The 19,296-nt window shown below is 51.6% G+C and overlaps 1 protein-coding gene across 3 annotated transcripts in view; it reads left to right on the top strand.

The window, feature by feature from the left end:
• The window catches only part of MYO5C (myosin VC), an 88,434-nt gene that overhangs the window by 294 nt on the left and 68,844 nt on the right, over positions 1 to 19,296 (top strand). For all 3 annotated transcript variants that reach the window (XM_036033667.1, XM_036033663.1, XM_036033675.1), the window contains exons 2-5: positions 11,530 to 11,640; positions 14,862 to 15,027; positions 15,539 to 15,683; positions 18,605 to 18,761. In XM_036033667.1, coding sequence (XP_035889560.1) covers positions 11,530 to 11,640; positions 14,862 to 15,027; positions 15,539 to 15,683; positions 18,605 to 18,761 — 579 coding nt within the window. The remainder of the gene's footprint in view (positions 1 to 11,529; positions 11,641 to 14,861; positions 15,028 to 15,538; positions 15,684 to 18,604; positions 18,762 to 19,296) is intronic.

The raw sequence follows: 19,296 nt of genomic DNA, 5'->3' as shown, positions 1-19,296 counted from the left end.
GGGAGACGGGCGCGAAGGGCCCGGGAACCGGGGGCCCCGCAGCGCAGCCCCCGAGGGCTCGGGTCCACGTCGGTGGCAAAGGCGCCCCCGGGAGCCTCGGTCCCCTGGGGATGGGAGACCAAGTGCCTCTCCGGGCCTGGGCTTCCAGGGGTCGCGCCTTAGGCCGCGTCTCCCCTGCGCCTTGGCCCCCTCCTTCCGAGCCACAAGTGGGATCGGGGTTGCCTGTGGGAATGTAGAAATCTCAGACGAGGGCGAGTAATCGCATCCGTAATCTTCCCGACCCTCCCGGCAGCCCTTTGAACAGCTTGGCTCAGAAATGTAGGACCGCACTACTCAGACTGCTTTCTAGAATAACTGGGTCTTCAAAATGCATGTTCGTGCGTTTAAGTTCGTATGACGCCAAAGCTGCAGCTGCCTGAACCTGTCAGCCAGGCCTCCCCCCTGGAAGTTGAGGGCCCCTGACGTGTAGTCACGAGCTCTTCACCTAACACAGTTTAACTCCAGGAACCATTCGAGAGCATTCCTTTGAAACGTCATCTTCCTTGGGGCCGGAGGGCTCACCCCTTTAGGTAGGAAAGGCGACACTCCCCTTCAGCATCCAGAACCTTCTGAGATGACCTTGGTTAATAATTTGAATAAAAAGTGTGAAAGTGTTGGCCCTTCCGGAAAAAATCCATTTGAACAGCCGTAAAGCCAGGTCCTCCTACACCCATATTCCAACCGATGAGACCAGAATCCTCCTATTTCCTGGCACGGGCCCTACCCTCATATGTAAAGGCACTTCTGCTATAGATATCAACAGTGGTTGTAAATAAATATTCCAATGGTTTAAACAAACTTTCATCTTCTACTTTGTTTAATTAGTAACCGCATGAATTCAAATCAACCAAATGGCGTTTTCCTCTTTAATGGGTTTATTTCCAATAATAAGAGTTCCAAACGGAAGGTGTGAATCGCCCCTGTTCCAGGATAGTTTGCCAAGGAGAATATGAGCCATTGGGCATCCAACAGTGCCTCTTTGGTCTTCAACGTACTGGAGGTAAAAAAAAAAAAAAGTTCTTGAACAAAACCATTCTTGGAAGATAGTTTGGAGGACAGAGAAAACTGCTGATTAACCCATTTTAAGAAACAATCCACCCTCAACCCCAGAAAAAACACACACATGTGAGCACCCCTGCCACTGAGTGCCTCACACCACGAATACACAGGGGCCGGCAAAAGCAGGCTTTAAAAAGTTGTGACTACACAAAACACAGTTTATTCTTGTATTATTCATCACTTACTGTATTGTTTATTGTATTACAACTGCAAGCCTACTTTTGCTCACCCCGTATATTAAACACTAACTCGGTACCAGGCACAATGTAAGAAAACTGCTGTGGAAGAGTTTTCTAGCTACTAGCTTTAATGGACAGAGAATCTGAGAGTCCCACAGCCAGAAGGAGCCTTGACGGCTGTCACCACCTACTCTGTCCGAGCAGCACGTGAGCCTGCAGGCTGCCACCTTCCTGCCAGGTGGTCAGTCAGCACCCCGCTTTGTCAGTGCCAGAGGTGGGGTGCTCCCCCATTTGTGTAGCTGCCTGTTTGGGGTTTTGAGAGCTTACTTTGTTAAAGATGTCTTTCCTCTTTTTAAATATACTCAACAAATATTTATTGAGCATCTACTAATATATTTCTTTTCCCATACTCCTCTCACTACCCTATTCCTCCCTTCCAGGGGGAGGAAAAAACCTACAAAGTAAATTGTGTACATTTTCAAAGAAGGAAAATGATAATTGTATTTTTCATATGTTCTTTACTATCCTTTTCCGTATCAGCACACACTTCACTTTTTAAAAATTAAAATTTTTTTCAGTTACTGTTCACAATCGGTATTATTTTGTATTAATATTATGTTCTAGTGTACAGCATAGTGTTTAGACAATCTATACATTACAAAGCGACCCCCCAATATTTCCAGTACCCACCGGGCCCCCTACATGGTCATTACAGTATCAGGGACTATATTCCCTACGCTGTCCTTTACATCCCCAAGACTGTTCCATAACTACCAGTCTGCACTTCTCGATCCCTTCACCTTTTTCACCCACCCCCGCAACCACCCTCCCATCTGGCAACTACCAGTCTGTTCTCTGTGTCTGTGAGTCTGTTTCTGTTCTGTTTGTTCATTTATATTGGCCTTTAGATTCCCCATACAAGTGAAATGAAAGGTTTCTTTCTTAGACAAAATCTAAACCCTCTCCCTTTGCTTCCCTACCATGCCCTGCAACCCCACCCTACCCTGCCCAGTCCCGAGATCTAGCCGATTGTCCTGAGTGTCAGCACGGAGGATTGTTCCAAGGCAAAGTCTGTGACTGGGGACCCTTAGCCACACAAACCCCCATTACACAATCTTCGCCACTCAGTGTTTTAAAACAAACGGAAACCTGTTTCTGCACCTGTTTCTGATCCCGCAGTGGGGTGGTGGGTGGGCTGCCGCTCCGGGTCCCTGGGGTGCGGGGTGCACAACCCCGCTTCTGGGTGACAGCCACCACTGTCCCGTGACCGCGAGGCTGCCTGGCCCCCCTCTTGACACAGCTGTCACCTGCCCGGCCCTGTCTAATCTCTTCCTTCTGTACATAAAACTTTATGCTTGGGGGAGGTAAGAAAGTTTGGGTTTTTTAAAGTGATAGTCTTGCCCCTCAAGGAGTTTTCTGATTAGTGAGAAATGAGAAATGCCACGTAATTCAGTCTGCTGAGGCGTAGAAGGCATGAAGGAGCGTGTTGGGCCACGGAGCTGAGAAGGGGAGGGTCGGGCAGGCAGAGGTTGGGCAGGGCTTTATCCTCTGGTGAAGGTTTTAAGTGGGGGACGACAGGATCAAGTTCTCGGAAGTCGGGTGTGCCGGCAGAGCCCACGGGACTCAGCCCCTGGGAGAGGGGCTGCAGTCAGGTTGCTGGTTTGTCAAGTCATCGTAACTGCGGGGAGGGAACTGTGGCTGCAGCCCTGGAAGTGGAGGGTGGGGGCAGGCGAGAATGGGAGACTGGACTGGGGTTTGTGGGGGAGAGGGGCGAGCCAAGGGTGACATGGAGGTTAGCGTCTGGATGACTGAGAGGATGGTGGCGCCATTCACACAATTAGGGACATCGGGAGGAGGAGACATTTCTTTGGAAAGTCGTGAGGAAAATACCTACAGGGGTTGAGGTGGTGGGGGGCTTCCACGGGGTGGTGCTCGGGTGCTGGCTGGACTGTGTAGAGGATGGGCCTGGGGTCTTCTGCCCAGAGGTGGAGGCAGTGAAGGCGTCACCAAGGGTGAGAAGAAGGCCAGGACAGGACACTGGGGACAGCATCTGATCAGGGAGGGAGGGGAAGCAGAGGGCCTGCCAAAGAGCCACTGCAAGGAGGAGGAGGAGACAGGAGAGCTGCAGCAGGAACCACAGGAAGAGAGGTTCCAAGAGCAGGGGACTCCGGGAGGAAGTGTGGTGAGAGCCACAGGTGCGGCAGGGTTGGGGGAGTGTGTGAAATGACCCATCTCTTTTCTTTTTTTTTCTTTTTTTTTTAAAGATTTTATTTATTTATTTTTAGGGAGGGAGGGGAGGGGGGAGAGAGAGAGAGAGAGAGAGAGAGAGAGAGAAACATCAATGTGCGGTTGCTGGGGGTTATGGCCTGCAACCCAGGAATGTACCCTGGCTGGGAATCGAACCTGGGACACTTTGGTTCCCAGCCCGTGCTCAATCCACTGAGCTACGCCAGCCAGGGCCGACCCATCTCTTTTCAAAAGAAACATGGCAACAGGGTTTAGAAATGTCCAGAGCATTTGACCCAGCAGTTCCACTCTTTGAAATCTCTCTAAGAAAAACCAGACCAGCCATTCTCTACTTGAGCCCCTCTGGAGGATCGGGCACACTCAGCATAAGTCCCGCCTCTGAATCATCTCCCTGCCCCCTGCCCAGCAGCTCCTACCTTGGCTCATGCTCCACCAAACTTCTTGCTGTCCCTTCATGCATTCTGATGCCTTGCACACAGCGCTCCCTCTGCTTCAGATGCCTGTCTGTCTCTGTGTCCACTTTGCTCACCCATGCCTACACCTTCCAAATTCAATTTGAGCAGTGCCTCTTCTGAGAAATCTTTGCCCTGCTATTGGGCACCTTTAAAATGATCACTAACAGCTCATTAGTTCTCTATTCCCGCTGTTGACCAAGAGTTTCTGGAGAACAGGGAGCACTAGGGGCTCAGTATGTGTTTGATACATGCATGCACGAGTGAGTGAGGTTTTCTGCTTTCGGAAAAGCTATGGGCGTGAAAATGATGTTGAGGATGGTTACTTCAGTCTCATAGTCACTGAGGACTTCTTATGTGCCAGATGTCATCCTCAGAACTTTAAGTGCCTTCTTCCACTTGACCTGAATAACCAGTGCTCTATTGTTCTCCCAGTTTTACAGATGGCTCAGGTTGAGTTGCCTGAGGTTACACAGAAGTGAGGGAGCCAGGATGAAGAGCCTGTGTTCTTAACCAGTACCACTACCTGGGGTCCTTCGCTTTATCATCCTCCTCCTCCTCTTCAGGAGGTCTGACCTTCCCCCCCCACACAGAGGACTGGTGGGAAGTCCATCCACTTCACAGCTACGTCCCCTGCCACCTGGTTGTTCATTGTATTATTCCTTCTAATAACAAATGGAAACAAACCCATTGTCCAGAAAAAGGGGTAGAATATCGTGAATTATAGAAGACCCACAGGATGGAGTAGTATGAAGCTATTAAAAATGCTACTTAATGAAGAGTTCATTACAATATGGGGAAAATGCTGGTTACATAAAAGATGAGAGCACAAAAATTGTATATGCTGTGTGATCGTAAACATATAATATATATGTTTCTATATGATCTTCCTTCCAAACCAAGGAAGGAGGCCATATGCACCAGTAACTGAAGACTGGCAGTCTGCAGTTCTATAGCTGCAGAAAAGTCAAGGAGGACAAAGGCTGAGGAAGTGTCTTTGGATTTGGCCACCAGGAGGTCCTGGGCATTGCTCCTGTTTCAGTAGAACTGCGAGGGTAACAGGGGACCCCTGGGCACGGTCACAGGTTGAAGGGAGGGGACCAGTGGAGGACTGGAAACTGAAGCCGTAAGACAGGCACCCGGCATGGGACAGCCTCAGAAAGGAGTTGGGGACATGAGGCTGTGATGGCAGGAGTTGAAGGCAGGGAGATATTTAGAATGAAGGAAGCCCAGAGGGCTTGCCAGCCGCTGGGAACACCACGTGGGCGGAACTGAGAGCTTGAGGAGCGTGAGTGACGTACCACACCTTTCCTCCTACAGCATCACCCCAGACCCCCACCATCGAGGCCTCCTTCCTCTGGGTGGATTTCACTACCTTGATACCTGTCTTACGGTGGTACTGTTTTCTAGATCTGGTCTGCTTAGCCAAGAGCTCCGTGGAACCGTGGGGCTGTGACCTCTGCGCATGGCCCTCCATGCCGGCTGGCATGGCTGTGTCGTGCTTGTTTTAAGCAGAGTGCTCCTTGTACTTCCAGTGGGGGCTGGGGTGACGTCTTCATTCTGCCCCTTGCTAACCAGCGACACTGCGCAAGTTACTTAACCTCTCTGGGTTTCCACGCCTGTGAAATGGATCTGGTTTTACCAGTAAGGACTAAATCATCCCTGTAAAATCTTTAGCAAAATATCTGACACATAATGCTTAATAACAGTTTTTAATATTGATGCTATTATAATACTCTTGATTTTGGTACCTATTGGACTTTACATTTATCACTATTAAACTTTCCAACTTGTTGTTTAGTGTTCTGTAGTTTGTCAAAACATTTTTCAATCTTGACCATCTTTAGCTAATTAATGTTTCATCTGAAATTTGATGGACTTGTATTCTGTTTTTTTCATCTAAGATATTGATGAAAGTGATGATCGGCCCTGGCTGGGTGGCTCAGTTGGTGGGAACACTGTCCCACACACCAAAAGCTTGCAGGTTCGATCCCTGGTCGGGGCACATACCTGGGTTGCAGGTTCAACCCCAGTTGGGGCGAGTACAGGAGGCAAATGATTGATGTTTCTTTCTCACATTGATGTTCCTCTTCTCCTCCTCATCCTTCTTATCCTCCTTGTCCTTGTCCTTCTCCTTTTCTCTAAAACCAATAAATGTATCCTCGGGTGAGGATTAGAAAGAGAAAGGAAGTGGAGAGCAGAGGGCGAGGCCCTGGAGCTCTGTGGTGTGCCTCTAGAGACCTTCCCTAAGCTGTTCTTGCTCATTGGTCGGGACTCAGGCTGTGACTGGTTTTAGCCACAGATTCCCAAGTTATCCTTCAGCTGTTACTTTCACCTGGACATGAGGAGCTCACAAGACCTCTTACAGAAGTCTCGCTGAGATTCCGACGTGCAAGGTCAAGGGAAGTGTCACCTAGCAGTACAGGTTTCCTGGCTAAAACAAGGTTAAACTTCAGTTTAATGACTCTAGGCAGCTCTTAGACTTCTCTGTATTCATGTATCTGGGACATTAGATGGACCTACTCACTGTGTTACACACGGGCAGTTCAGAAGACTAAAAAGGGGATGCAAAGACTGAAATATAAGTGGTGCAACTGAACTACGAGTTCAGATTCTTGTTCAGTAGATGTGTATTGAGTGCTGGCCATGGGGAAGCCGTTGCATTGGGTTCCAGGGCAAACGGTCAAGGCTCTCAAAGTTCAAATGTCAGTGGGGGAGATGGAAGTGACCCAGAAACCTGGGGAGAGGACAGAGAAAGCTCTACAGAGAAAGCATTCAGCTCTGCCCAAGGTGAGGGTGTCGGGATGGTGCCACAGCGGCGGGGAGTCTTGAGTGGATGCAACTGCTCAAAGCGGTTTGCTCGCCAACAGGGAGGGGGGGTGGCTCAGTGTGGAGCCAGGGACAAGCTCAGCATGTTCTAGAAACTGCCGGTGGTTTGGGGGGAAGCAGACAGAGGGTGGATTGGCAAAGGGGTGGGGCCCAAGCAGGAAAATTGGTTAGGATGAAGGCTCCCCAGGCCAGGCTGTTCATCAGAACCCGTAAGGGGGAACTTTTAAAGCTTTCATCTTGCTGGGCCCCACCCATGGGGATCCCGATCTGGGTGAGGGTGAGGGAGTCTGTGTGTCCATGGAGCCCTGGTGCTCAGCTGGGCTGAGGGAGCTCTCAGCAGGCTGTGGGGCAGGGTAGGGGGAGCTGACTGAGAGCCAGGCGGGAAGCAGGAGTGGGTGGGGCAGGCAGACGGGACCTTTCTGCAGCGCCTGACAACCATTTGTGGTGGCGTGGAGGAGAGGGGCGGGAGCCCTGCACCGTCCCAGGTTTCTGGCTTGAGGAGGGTGAGGCAGGGCAGGTTTGGATTAGACACAATAATCCCTTGAGTTTGGGATTGTGAGCGTCTGAGGACTTTTAGGGGCTGGCATCTGGAGGGCAGTTGGAACTGTCTAGACCCGTAGAGAGATGCAGGTCGGAGGACTCGGGTGCACAGGTGTCAGGGCAGTCTTGGAAACCATGGGAAGAGATGAAAATCTCCAGAAAGAGCCTGTTGTGAGACGAAACTGGGAAGGACTTAGGGAGACAAAAGAGGAGGCCCAGGAGGGCCCTCAGGAACGGGAGACAAGGAGGAGGAGGAGCGAGAGCTCAGTATCGCCACTCCGGCCCGGGCAGTGTAGAGCCCCGTCCAGGCAGGAGGCAGCGAGGGAGGAAGGCAGTGTCATTCCATGTTCTGTGTGAGGTCTTCAAGCCTCTTCTGTGGCTGATGCCAGCAGACCCCTTCAGATAGGTGGGCGACCTGGGAAGGTGCCGCTCTCTCACTGAGCATGTAGGGTGTGCGGATCGGGCCCATTCCTGGGCACATGTATCACTTCCTACGGGGCGGTGCACCTGAGGCTCCTGCCTCACTCCTGAGCCTCCCAAGGCTACGGTACAGTTACACCAAGATTTCCGGCCATGGGGGAGGGTTCCCAGGAAAGGTGGGTCACTGACCTGCCCAGAGGGCAGTCTGGGTCAGGAGGCCCCTGCTTCAGGAAAAGGAACCACACTGGGGAGGTCACATGAGAGTTAGTCACATTGTTTGCAGGGACGTGTGTTTGTCCAAATGTTGCACAGTTAGCTCTTCCTCCAGTTTGAAGTGTTGCTTTGTGGGTAAAGGAATGTAGGAAGAAGGGAGAGACCAAATGGGTGTAACTTACGTGGAACTGGGTAAACTTCCGGGTGTTTACTTACCAGGCTGGGTTTCAGCTGTGGGGCCCTGAATGACTGGCCGCTGCTGGTAGAGGCACCAGGCCCAGTGGGGTGTGGGGTGTGGGGCGTGGGTGGCCTGGGCACTCAGGGTGGGGAGTGAGCAGGTCACAGCATTCACTCCCCAAGAGAAGCAGACGTTTGGTTGCATCCTAATAACTGCTACCATGTAACACTACTTTGCTCTGAAATAGACCAAGGAAACAAATCTAAAACGATCTCGCTGGGAGGGCCTGTGCACCCTCAGGTAGAAGGCTGCACTGGAGAGTTCAGAATTATTTTCAGGGTCAGACACATTTAATTAACAAGCAGCTCAAGTAGAAGTCCCAGGCCCTGGCTCCCCTGGAGTCCTGGCCTTCGAGATTCTCTGTGTGGTAGCTGGCGGGTTGTTGACCTCTCTGGGCTTCAGTTTGGGGATCAGTACAATAAAGGCTTAGATTGACTCAGGGATTTTAACATTATATGCTTCCCAGACCCCTGGCTTCTGTGGAAGGACTTGACAGACCCGGGCCACAGCCGGGCCGGGCTCCCACTGTGACACCTCGGTGTTTGCCTCTTTCATGAGGGAGCTGCCCCCGTTTCAACGGAAGTAAGCTTTCCGTGGCTGTGAGAGGGACATTGACAAATGACTTCGAGTAGACAATTTTCAAAGATCTTTTCAGCTCTAAATTTCTGTAGTGCCCAATTCTTGATGAATCGGCATAGTGTGTTAGAGATTTGCACTCTATGAGGTTAGCAGTACGTATTTTCAGCAGCAGACCTGAGGTGGAAAGTGGTAGCCTGTGGCAACAAGGATTCATGGAGTGTGAGCGTGTGTGTCTGAGAGGGGGGTGTGTGTGTGTGTGTTTGCTTATTAGGCTTCTGTCTCCCTGTTTGCAGGGGTGTGTGCGTCTAAGTGCCTGTCATCACCTGTCGGGCCCTTCTTCCGTTCTCTCTCTCTGTCTCACATCGACCCACCCGGCCCCATCTCAGCAAGCTTTGCTCTTAGCTGCCTGTCAACAATTAAAGAGTCTCATACGACTTAGGGAGTCATGATTGATAGCCAACCAGTTTTAAATATATACATACACATACATATATTCTTTTGGTTAAGTAAGACAATTATATTAACTAACATATTTATTGCTATGCTCCTTAACCAACTTTGCCCAAGCGTAGTACCGAAACCCTGAACTGTGTTTTATACTTACTTTTTATTTCCACAAGCATCTCGTTCTGAACATTTTAACTGCACAGCAGAGCTGAAAGGACTCTACAGTGAGCATGCGTCCCACCCCCCAGATTCTGGCTCCAAAGTTTTACCACATTTGTTGTATCACACGCCTACCCATCTTTCTATCCTTCTGTCCAGCCCTCAACCCCTCTTACATGTTTAAGTGTTTTAGAGTAAATTGTATATGTCTGTACATGCATATACAATTTTTAGGTGGCTAAATATTGCAGAATGCATATTGCTAAAGTCCCGTATTTATTTAGTTCTCTATATAGAATTTCCAGACAATGAAATGCACAAACCTTAAATGCATGCTCTCTGTGGTCTGAAATGTGCCTGGCACCTGTGCGAGGCAAACCCCACCGAGACACAGAATGTGGTCGTCCCTCCGGAACGTTCCTTCAGGCACCTTCCCAGCCACTCCCAGGCCCTGCCTGCCCCGCAGGCTCTGCCGCCCTGGGTCCCTTCCCCCCACTCACTCGTTTCGCCTGTTCCAGCACTTCCCTGCAAGGGCTGATACCGCATGTGCACACTTGTGTAAAGCTTCTTCGATGAAGCCTAATGCCTTAGCGATTCATTCAAGTTCTTGTTTGTATCAGTAGCTGACTCTTTTTATTGGTTAGTAGTATTCCACTGTGTGAGTGTGCCACAGTTGTATTTCTTTCTCTTTTTTTAAACTTATCTTCATATTAATAGACATCTAGAGTGTTTCCACTTTTGTGCTATTGTGAAAACCGGTGCTCATCTTAGTTCCTGTGGAACGTGGGGGCCAGTTTGCTCTGGGCAGTGAGGGTTAGACACTGCCAGCCTCTCAGACTTCACCCGCATCCAGGGTCCTGGGCTACTGAGCCTGTAGCTTTAAGACGTTTCCTCGGTACTGCTTAATGTCTTCATGTGGGTGCTTCCCAACATTGTTCCTCTCGGCCTGGTTATGTCCTAAGGCAGTCAGGGTGTCCTGCCCAGGGGTCCTGTTGATAGAAACTACTGGTGCATGAGCAGAGGGATGCAAATAGGAACAAGTGCAAATGCAGCTACAGGCTGGTGATTGGCCGGGTTAGTAGGAGGACCATGGTGACCGTGAGAAGATGCCTTCCCTTTTTGGTGACCCAGCCCTGTGCCAGACCTAGACATCACAGATGGCCAGCAAGTGTTTATTGAATGAACGAGCAAGTAGCCAGACGACTGGACGGGTGGATGAGTTTACAGACGGCTGCAGGGGCCTGAGATGCGGGGTCTGGGTGGAAGAGCACATGTGGTCAGTGCATGCAGCAGAAGCGGCTCTGTGTGTGTGAGTTCTCTGGGTCTCTTCTTATGAAGACACTACTGTAAGATCAGGGCTTTATGACTCCATTCGACCTTAGTTACCTCCAAAAAGCCTATCTCCAAATGCTGTCACACTGGGGACTAGGGCTTTAACATAAGAATTTCAGAGGTGACACCGTTCAGTACACAGCAGTGTGGCTCTGCCTGGAGACTTGCACGTCAGCACCGAGCCAGGCATGCCAATTGCTTGCTGGGAACTGAGCTCAACAGCAACACGTGGGCGTCTGCATTTCGGACAGTGGGACCCCCAGGCTGCTGACCTGCTGGTCAGACTGTGATCATACTGCTAGAACATTACTTCTACAGCACTTTGCAAAGTGCTTTCAAGTGCACAGTCTAATGTCAGCTCCCAGCAAATCTGGGAGGTAGGAACTGCGGTACCCGTATTATGGATGAGAAAAATGCGGCACAGGAAGTTAAGCGTCTGGCCCAGAACCCCATAGTCTATCAGCAGTGAACCAGATCTCTCTACTCCGACTCTTGTACCAGCGAAGACTCAGGTCTTCTCCCTAAAGGCACCCCGGGATTTCCTTGCCATGCCCAGGCTTCCCATTTCCATGGTGTATTTAGACTTCAGGAATTTTATTGCCTGGAAAATGAACCGGCTAGGCCTGCTGCATTGCGGGTACACTAGGGATCACCTCGTAAGCAAAACTAGGTAAAAGTATTCCTCACAGAGGAACGGGCCCAGGGGACAGAAACAGACCCTCCCGAGTCTAATGACCTGATGAGCTGTGCCTCATTTTTAGTGCTGAAGTTAAGCCTGCCGTTTTGTGTTGGTCAGTACAACAGGGTTTGGATTCCTGATCCTGAAGAAGTCTGGAAATCAGCGGAAATAGCAAAGGACTACAGAGTTGGTGACAAAGTCCTGCGACTTCTGCTGGAGGATGGAACGGTGAGTCCTCACCGGCGGTAGCTACCATGACATATTAGGGGTAACTGGGGTATGTGGTGGGGGCAGATGGTCCCTGTGGGAGCAACCAGGGGAGGGCCCAGGAGGGGCACCCGACACGGCCAGCTGGTGCTGTGGACGCACTTGTGTTTGGACCACTCCCCCTTCTCCCCCCACCCTCCATCCCCACCGCACACTGACAAGCTGAAGGCAAAAAGTGCCCTACCTCAGCTGCGCCTCTCCCTGCACGAGATGCAGCAGACAGGCCTGTGCCTTGTGCTGCATTTCTGGGGATTCAGTCTCCTTGGGAGAATGCTGAAAGGTGATTAGGCACTTCGGCTCCCTAGGTCTCAGCACAGAGACTGGGCAGAGACGAGAAACTCGGAGTGACGTAGTGTGGGCTGAAGGCACCAGTGATGGAGAGCAACATCAAGATGGGAAGAGGAAGAGAAATGGGGGAGGAGAAGGAAACTGGGAAGGGAGAGGGAACAGAGGGAGAGCAAGTCAGGCTGTGGACAGATAGAAACATGTGAGAACTGGGGCCTCCAGGAGGGACCGTGACAAGGCAATTAGGGAAATGACGAGAGATGGGACAAGAGGCCAGGACTGCCCGCGTTTGTGTGACATCATGAGGGGCCTCTGTCAGTGCTGGAATCTTGGTGCCTAGAAAATAAAGCAGCTAGGCCTGCTGTGTTGCAGGTACACTATAGATCGCCTCATAAGCAAAACCAGGTAAAAGTATTCCTCGTGGTGGAACATGCCCAATGGGCAGAAACACACCTTCCCGGGGGTTGAGCGGCAAGATCAGCAGCTGTTCCCGTCGTAGAGTGTGTTGCTAAGGAGTTCCTCCCAAAGGCTGGTTATGTCTTTTGATTAGCAGCTTCTGCAGATTTTGTCTTTGCTTTAATCATCCATCACGTTGTCCTATTCCCCCCCTGGTGCTAATGACATCCCACTGGATCCAGAGCCTCGGGGGCCTCTCCTTCTTAGAGTCGAGTGTCTGGATATGGAGCTGGACAGAGGGTTCCTGATCCATCTGGATGCCAGAGCCGGTCTGGGGAATACCAGAGGAATGTTAAGGTGCTGGGATCTCCAAAGCCGGCAGATGGCCTCTGTAGAGACAGGACACCCTGTCTGGAAAAGCATCCTGGTTTGGGGAGTCATTTCCTGAGATACTGGAAAAAAGATGAACACAGAGGTTAAGGGCACATCCCCTAGAATTAGAATATCTGGATGCAAATCCTGCCATAGCTACTCACTAGTCCATGGCAAAGAGCCCTTGGTCTCCCCTTATGTGACATGGAGTTAATATCAGCACAACGTCACAGGGAGGTTGCTGAAGGTCAAACGAGATGACCCAGGTGCACGTGTGCAAATGTAAGAGATGGTGCGAGAGGACGCTGTGTCTCCACTCGGCCTCTCCCTTGCCACCTGAAACTCCCTGCACACCTGTTGAGCACCCCCTGTGCACAGCCAAGGTTCTGACCAGGGGTCAGACGGCCCTGGGAGGAAAACCTCAGGCAGCAGCTGCGGCGGTGGCGTGCTGCTTTGGTAACATCAGCAGGGCTTCCGGTGGCGGCACTCCTGGCCCCGAGCCAGCTGCCCGGAGGAGGTGGGGAGGCAGGTGAGATGGCCGGCAGCCAGGCTGCTCTGAAACTCGGCTGTCCGTCTATACCGTGAAGGACAAAGCCAGCTTTGTGCTGGACAATGGCGCCTCTGCCTCCGACTGCCAGTCTGATTCCTCACGTTCTGTCCCCTCCCCCTGACTGTCTGTCCTGTTTGCCTTTCTCTCTCTTTCCCTCTGCTGCGTTCACTCACACACACTCACACACACACACACACACTCAGGTTGAACTGAAAAAGGAGGCTGTTAATTAATTGATTGATTTTTATTTATTTTATCTGACAGAGGTCTTTATTCACAATATTTAATGGAGTATGAATCTGTATATTTTTTTAAAACCTGAGAAGGGCTGTTAATTTAAAACAGGCAACAGAAAAACTCAACAGTGTGCAGATGAGGAATATTCTGCCTGGGGCAGGTCCACAAGTCTGATCGCGTTGACGATGGACAGGCAGCTGCTCTGAGGGCCCACGTCCCTGTTCCGGGATGGGCCGGAGCTGCCGCCCGCAGACCTAGCCCAGCAGTTCTGATGGGAGGCAGCGTGGTGCAGGCTCCGGAGTTGGCCAGACCCAGATGAACCCTGGGGCCTTGGACCAGGAGCTCGGCCTTTCTGAACCCGTCTCCTTAACTGTTCGTTAGGGTAGTTGTGCCCTCCTTGGGGGGCAGTTTTGAGGAGTGAATGATATAACCAGTGCTGAGTGCCTGACACAGGGTCTGCACAGTAGGCACTTGCTCAGGGGCAGCTGAGCCACCTCGAGCCGGCCCAGGACCAGGGGTCAAAAGGAAGGCAGCCTGGACAGGGGGTAGTGAAACAAGATTGCTGGGTGACCTTGTTCAGGTCCCTTCCCCAGGCTGTGAAATGGAAGTGGAGGGAGCTAGAACAGGTGGCCGTGAGGGCCCCTGCTGCTCTGATGCTAGGAAGGCCGAGATGTCTGTGGTGTGGACGCCACAGGGCACGCTAACCTGGCCTTCACTCCACTCAGGCAGCCACTGTAGCAGCACCAGGTGAAGTCCGGCAGAATAGAGGGCAGCCTGGGCAGTACTCATCCCAGGCTGAGGATGATGGACAAGGGTGGCCCTGTGGGGGAGCTGCAAGCCCCCAGGCACACCGGTGGCCCCTTCCAGAGAGACCGGCACCTGCACGGGCCCCTTCAGACACACTTCCCATCACGAAGTACATCACCTCCCAACACAAGTTCAGCAGCCTTAGAGCTGCGAGGGGTCTGAGGCAACCCTGTCGTTTTTCTAGCAGCAGAACTATGTTTTCAAACCAAAACTCCCATGGCACCTGACATCGAAACCGCACACCAATGGGGTCCCTGTGTTAGGATCGGGGACGGGGCACCTGGCATAGTGCAGGTTTGCACAGATGAGAGAAGAGCAGCCCAGAGAGGGTGAGCAACTCATCCTAGGGCACGCAGCTAACACCCTAGTCCCCTGGCCCCCACTTTCTAAAAGGCAGACTTGAAGATAATTTTCTCACTGCTCTACGAAAGTTTGGTTTTCAGAGCGTCCGGGATCACTCTGAGGGAGGGAGACAGGAGAGAGGTGGTGGGTCAGCAGAAACACCAAACATCTTTAACTCTATCTTCGTCCGCAGGAGCTGGATTATCCCGTCGATCCCGAGCGTCTGCCTCCGCTCCGCAACCCTGACATCCTCGTGGGCGAGAACGACCTCACGGCCCTCAGCTACCTGCACGAGCCCGCGGTGCTCCACAACCTCCGAGTGCGCTTTGCGGAGTCCAGACTCATTTACACCTACAGTGGTGAGGAGAGCGGGGAAGGCGCAGAGACTGGGTGCTTGCTGTCTGGAGCATCCTGATGATATATTCCATATCACACTTATACTAGAAATGCTGACTTCTGTCAAAACATTTGCTGGATCTTAGAGGGTTAGTTATAAGGAGAGTGTCTAAGTGGGGAGAATCTTCCACGAGAGCTAGGATTGAACTACCAAGAAAAATACATGTGTATCCAAGCTTGGGTTTGAGTTTCTCATTGGATTTGACAAATTTGGGGCAATGATATTGTCATTGTATTTACGTTGAGGACTGCCAAGGCCCTCAGCTTTACGGCATTCTCAGCTGTCATCCATCGAGCCCTCTCAGAGTAGCCCAGACACGTAGGTGGTGTCGGGGAACTGAGCCAGAGCACTAAGTGACCTGCCCAAAGCCACACAGAAGGTTTAGCAAGTGGCAGAGCTGGGGTTTGTCAAAAGAACCTGGAGACATGGGTGACAGTGAGGACCCCATCTCTGCATCTAACACCTTTCCTCAGGCATCATTTTGGTGGCCATGAACCCTTACAAGCAGTTGCCGATATACGGAGATGCCATCATCCACGCCTACAGCGGGCAGAACATGGGCGACATGGACCCGCACATCTTTGCCGTGGCGGAAGAGGCGTACAAGCAGATGGCCAGGTAGCCTTCTGCCAGGCGGGGCTTCCTCTGGCTCTCCTGATGCTCCTGCGTTTGCTAGGTCCTCACTGAGGGGGGCGGGGGGGGGGGGCGGGGGTCTGGCTTGGTCTCACTAAACGTGACCATCAGACCAGAGAGGGCGCTTGGTAGAGCAGACTGCCTGTACCCAGTAGCACATAACTCTAAACGTGTAACTCACCCATTTAAACCGAGTTTCCTGGGTTTTGTTCCTTGTAGGCAGTTAAACGTTGGTCCTACTAATCCAGGGTGGAGGAATATTGATTTATTGTCCACTGTGAGATGTTCAAATTTTTTTGCCCATCCTGGGCAGCAGACTGTAATGGTAGATGAGCACAGGTTTCAGATGTCAAATTGAGGTTTTATTTTGCCACTTGTCAAATTGAGGTTTTATTTTGTCACTTGTTTTTTGTACGGCCTGTGGAGCTCTTGTTTTGCTAGCCAACATTTATCAAAAGCCTCCTGTGAACCAGTCACCATGCACACAGCCTGTACATCCCCTTGGGTGCTCTCAGTAGCCCGGGATGAAGATACCCGGGCAGCGAATGGAATCAAGAGTCGCCTGCACAGGCCACCCAGCCCGGAAAAGGCTGGGATTTGCATTCAGATCTTTTGGCACCACGCGTAATTTCTTTTTTCCATAACCATCCTCTTTTGGCCTCAGTGTCCTCATCTGCAATGTATGAAGAATAAAAACACCACCTTATTTTTGTAGATCCTTTTACAGTTTGCAAGAGAACTTTCACGGCCAGTGGTCTGTGGCCCTCCAACCCTCCAGTGAGGTCGGCTGAGCTACCCTCATCACCCTCATTTCACAGAGGGACCTGGGCCTGCTCACTACTTACCACAGCGCCTGACCTCCCTCAGCTCCAGGGTCCTCATCTGTGAGCTAGGTGCTCAGCGAGCTCCCATTCCAAGTGCTGTTGCTTGCAATCAGGAAAACATAATGGTGGCTTAAACAAGGTAGAGGTGTGTGTTTCCCTGCTGCAGAGGAGTCTGCTGGGCAGGCCAGGGCTGGCACAGCACCTCTACCAAACCGTCGGGGCCTGTGCGGGGCAGCTGCCCTGCACCTGGGGTGGGACTCTCATCCTCAGGCCCCAGCTGATATTTAGCTGTTTCCTCCCTATGCTAGGTGACAGAGTGTCCCCGGGGAAGATTGTGCTCCTCCCAGTTCAGGAAACTTTCCAGAAGCCCCACTTATGATCACAGCTCATTGGCCCAAACCTGCTCACATGGCCATGCCTAACCACAAGGGAAGCTGGGATATGTAGTTTTTTGATATGGGCAGCACTGTGCCCATTAAAAATTAGGGCATAGTCCCTAGGAAGAAAGGGGAGAATGAATGTTGGATAGAGAATTACCAATTAATAACCAAATGCCTTGGTTTCTGCCACAACCAGTTTCCTTCCAGCCCTGAAACACCTGTGAGTCTAGGATTTGCTCTGCTGCTTCTGCAAGATTAGAGCCCCTGGCCCAGAGCTCGAGGGCTGCTCCTGGGCGTCCGCAGTGTAGGCTGCTTGGAGCTGCAGGGCTGAGCCAGGTCCAAGCTTGAAAAGCCAGGTTTCCCCGGAGGTCTGTCTGTCTAACTGGAGTAGTAGCATGAATATAACACAGGCTCATGTGGGACTTGCTGAGGCTAGACTGGGGTCCAGAGAGCCCAGCATTAATAACCCCAGCCCCATTCTACCCGACTGACTGGGGGTGGTGTTCACCTCAGAGTCCTAGCTTTCTCTTTTGAACTCAGAGCTCTGTCTCTCCTGTCCTGTCCAGCTCTCACAGGGGAGGGTGGGTGTTCTGAAGCCTGGGTGTCACTTCACCTCTCTGGGTCACTGTTGTACTCATCTGTAAAATGGACATAAGTTGTGCAGGATCTTTGTGAGGCTTAAAAGAGGCTTATTTCACTCCCTGTAAAGTGTCCATGGAGCCCCTGACACATCAGCCATGCTAGGTCCATCAAATGGCTTTACAATAAGGTTCTACTGTCACAATCTTGTGACAGGAAAAGTTTGATGCACTTTTAAAGATCTCTAAATTATGTAACAGAGCACTTTGGCTTGCAGAACACTTAGGCTCCCAAGCATAGTTTGAATAACTTTTTGCCCAGTGATGCCTTTTAAATGTCTTTATTCCATGTATGTAAGTGGGAAAGTGCAGAGAGGAGTTGACAAAGGCTTGAGACTGCTTTCACTGGAATTCTGTTCGCGACAACGCCCAGTGGCTGGCCTCTGGGGACTTGGATTTCAGGAAGGTTCCCACCGTTTCCTAGTTGATAAGAGTGGCTCGTTGTACCAAAGCCTAAACTGTTTGTGTGAACAGTGTGGTTCATGCCGAGTGTCTGCTTCCCTCTGGGCGTCTGGAACTTTGGTGCCTGTGAGGGGGCGGCTACGTGGGCAGCCCCCCGGTAAAAAGTCTGGGCACTGGGGCTCTAGTGAGCTTCCCGGCAGATGCTTCCCACGTGTCGTCACAGTTCACTGTGGGAGGAATTAAGTGTGTCCCCTGTGACTCCACCGGGAGAGGGAGAGGACTCCTGGATGATTACGCCTGGCTTCCTCTGGACGTGACCTCACGTGCCCTTCCCCTCTGCCAAGTCCCTTTGTATCCTTGTGGTGTGATAAGTCGTATCCATCGGTGAGTGCGACTGAATGCTGAGTCCCGTGAGTCCTAGTGGACCGTTGAACCTGGGATCGGTCTTGGGGACCCTCAACATGGAGACAGAGCAGGAAACAAAAACTGTGCTTTCAGTGTGGTCACAGGGGAAAAAGAGGAGGAGGAAATTCCCTGGAATGTTAGAGTAATGAAACAACGTTTCCCTCCTTGCTTGTCTGCGTTTCTCTTAACGAGCAACTGTTGCCTTTTTAATAGGAAGAAATGAAGGTTTTAAAAGTCCTTTCATTTGTTGGCTTCAGAAACAATAAAAATCAGTCCATCATTGTCAGTGGGGAGTCGGGTGCTGGGAAGACAGTGTCTGCTCGCTATGCCATGAGGTACTTCGCCACCGTCAGCAAGTCGAGCAGCAATGCCCACGTGGAGGACAAGGTCCTGGCGTCCAACCCCATCACTGAGGTGTGTCCCGGCGTGGGGTGGGAGGCGGGGCGTGGGCTGATTGATGGAGAGGTGGGCTGGTTTGTGTCTGTGTTGTCCTGAGGAGCCACAGCTTCCACCCTTTCAGGACCCAAGTGAGGGTGGGACCTGAAGGAGGCCGGCGCAGAGATTGCTGGGCTGGAGGTCCTGCCATCAGATTTTAGGAGTGCCCCGTTCACATTGGTGTCCCAGGGGGGAGCTCCTCAACCACAGACAGCAGTGCGCTGAGGCCAGGGGTGCTCTGTGGCCAGCGGGCACCCGCATTGCTGAGCTGATGCTTAAATACTCAGGAATTTTATTGTGAACGACAATTAAACCTATGGTAGTTTGAAATCAGACATGCTGGGAGTATCTGCACCTTAAAAATTGGCAAACACCACATATCAAGGCTCTTCCTCCTCCCCCCCAATGGAATTATCAGCAGAACCTGGATGGTCAGAGGTGTGGGCAGGGCCCGCCATGACGGCGCCCAGGGGCGAGCACACAGCCCTCTCCGAAGAAGGGGCACCTGGAAGGC

This window comes from Phyllostomus discolor, chromosome 1, assembly GCF_004126475.2.
Source record: "Phyllostomus discolor isolate MPI-MPIP mPhyDis1 chromosome 1, mPhyDis1.pri.v3, whole genome shotgun sequence".
Taxonomy (NCBI): Eukaryota; Metazoa; Chordata; class Mammalia; order Chiroptera; family Phyllostomidae; genus Phyllostomus; species Phyllostomus discolor.
This window is presented reverse-complemented; position numbering and strand designations above follow the sequence as displayed.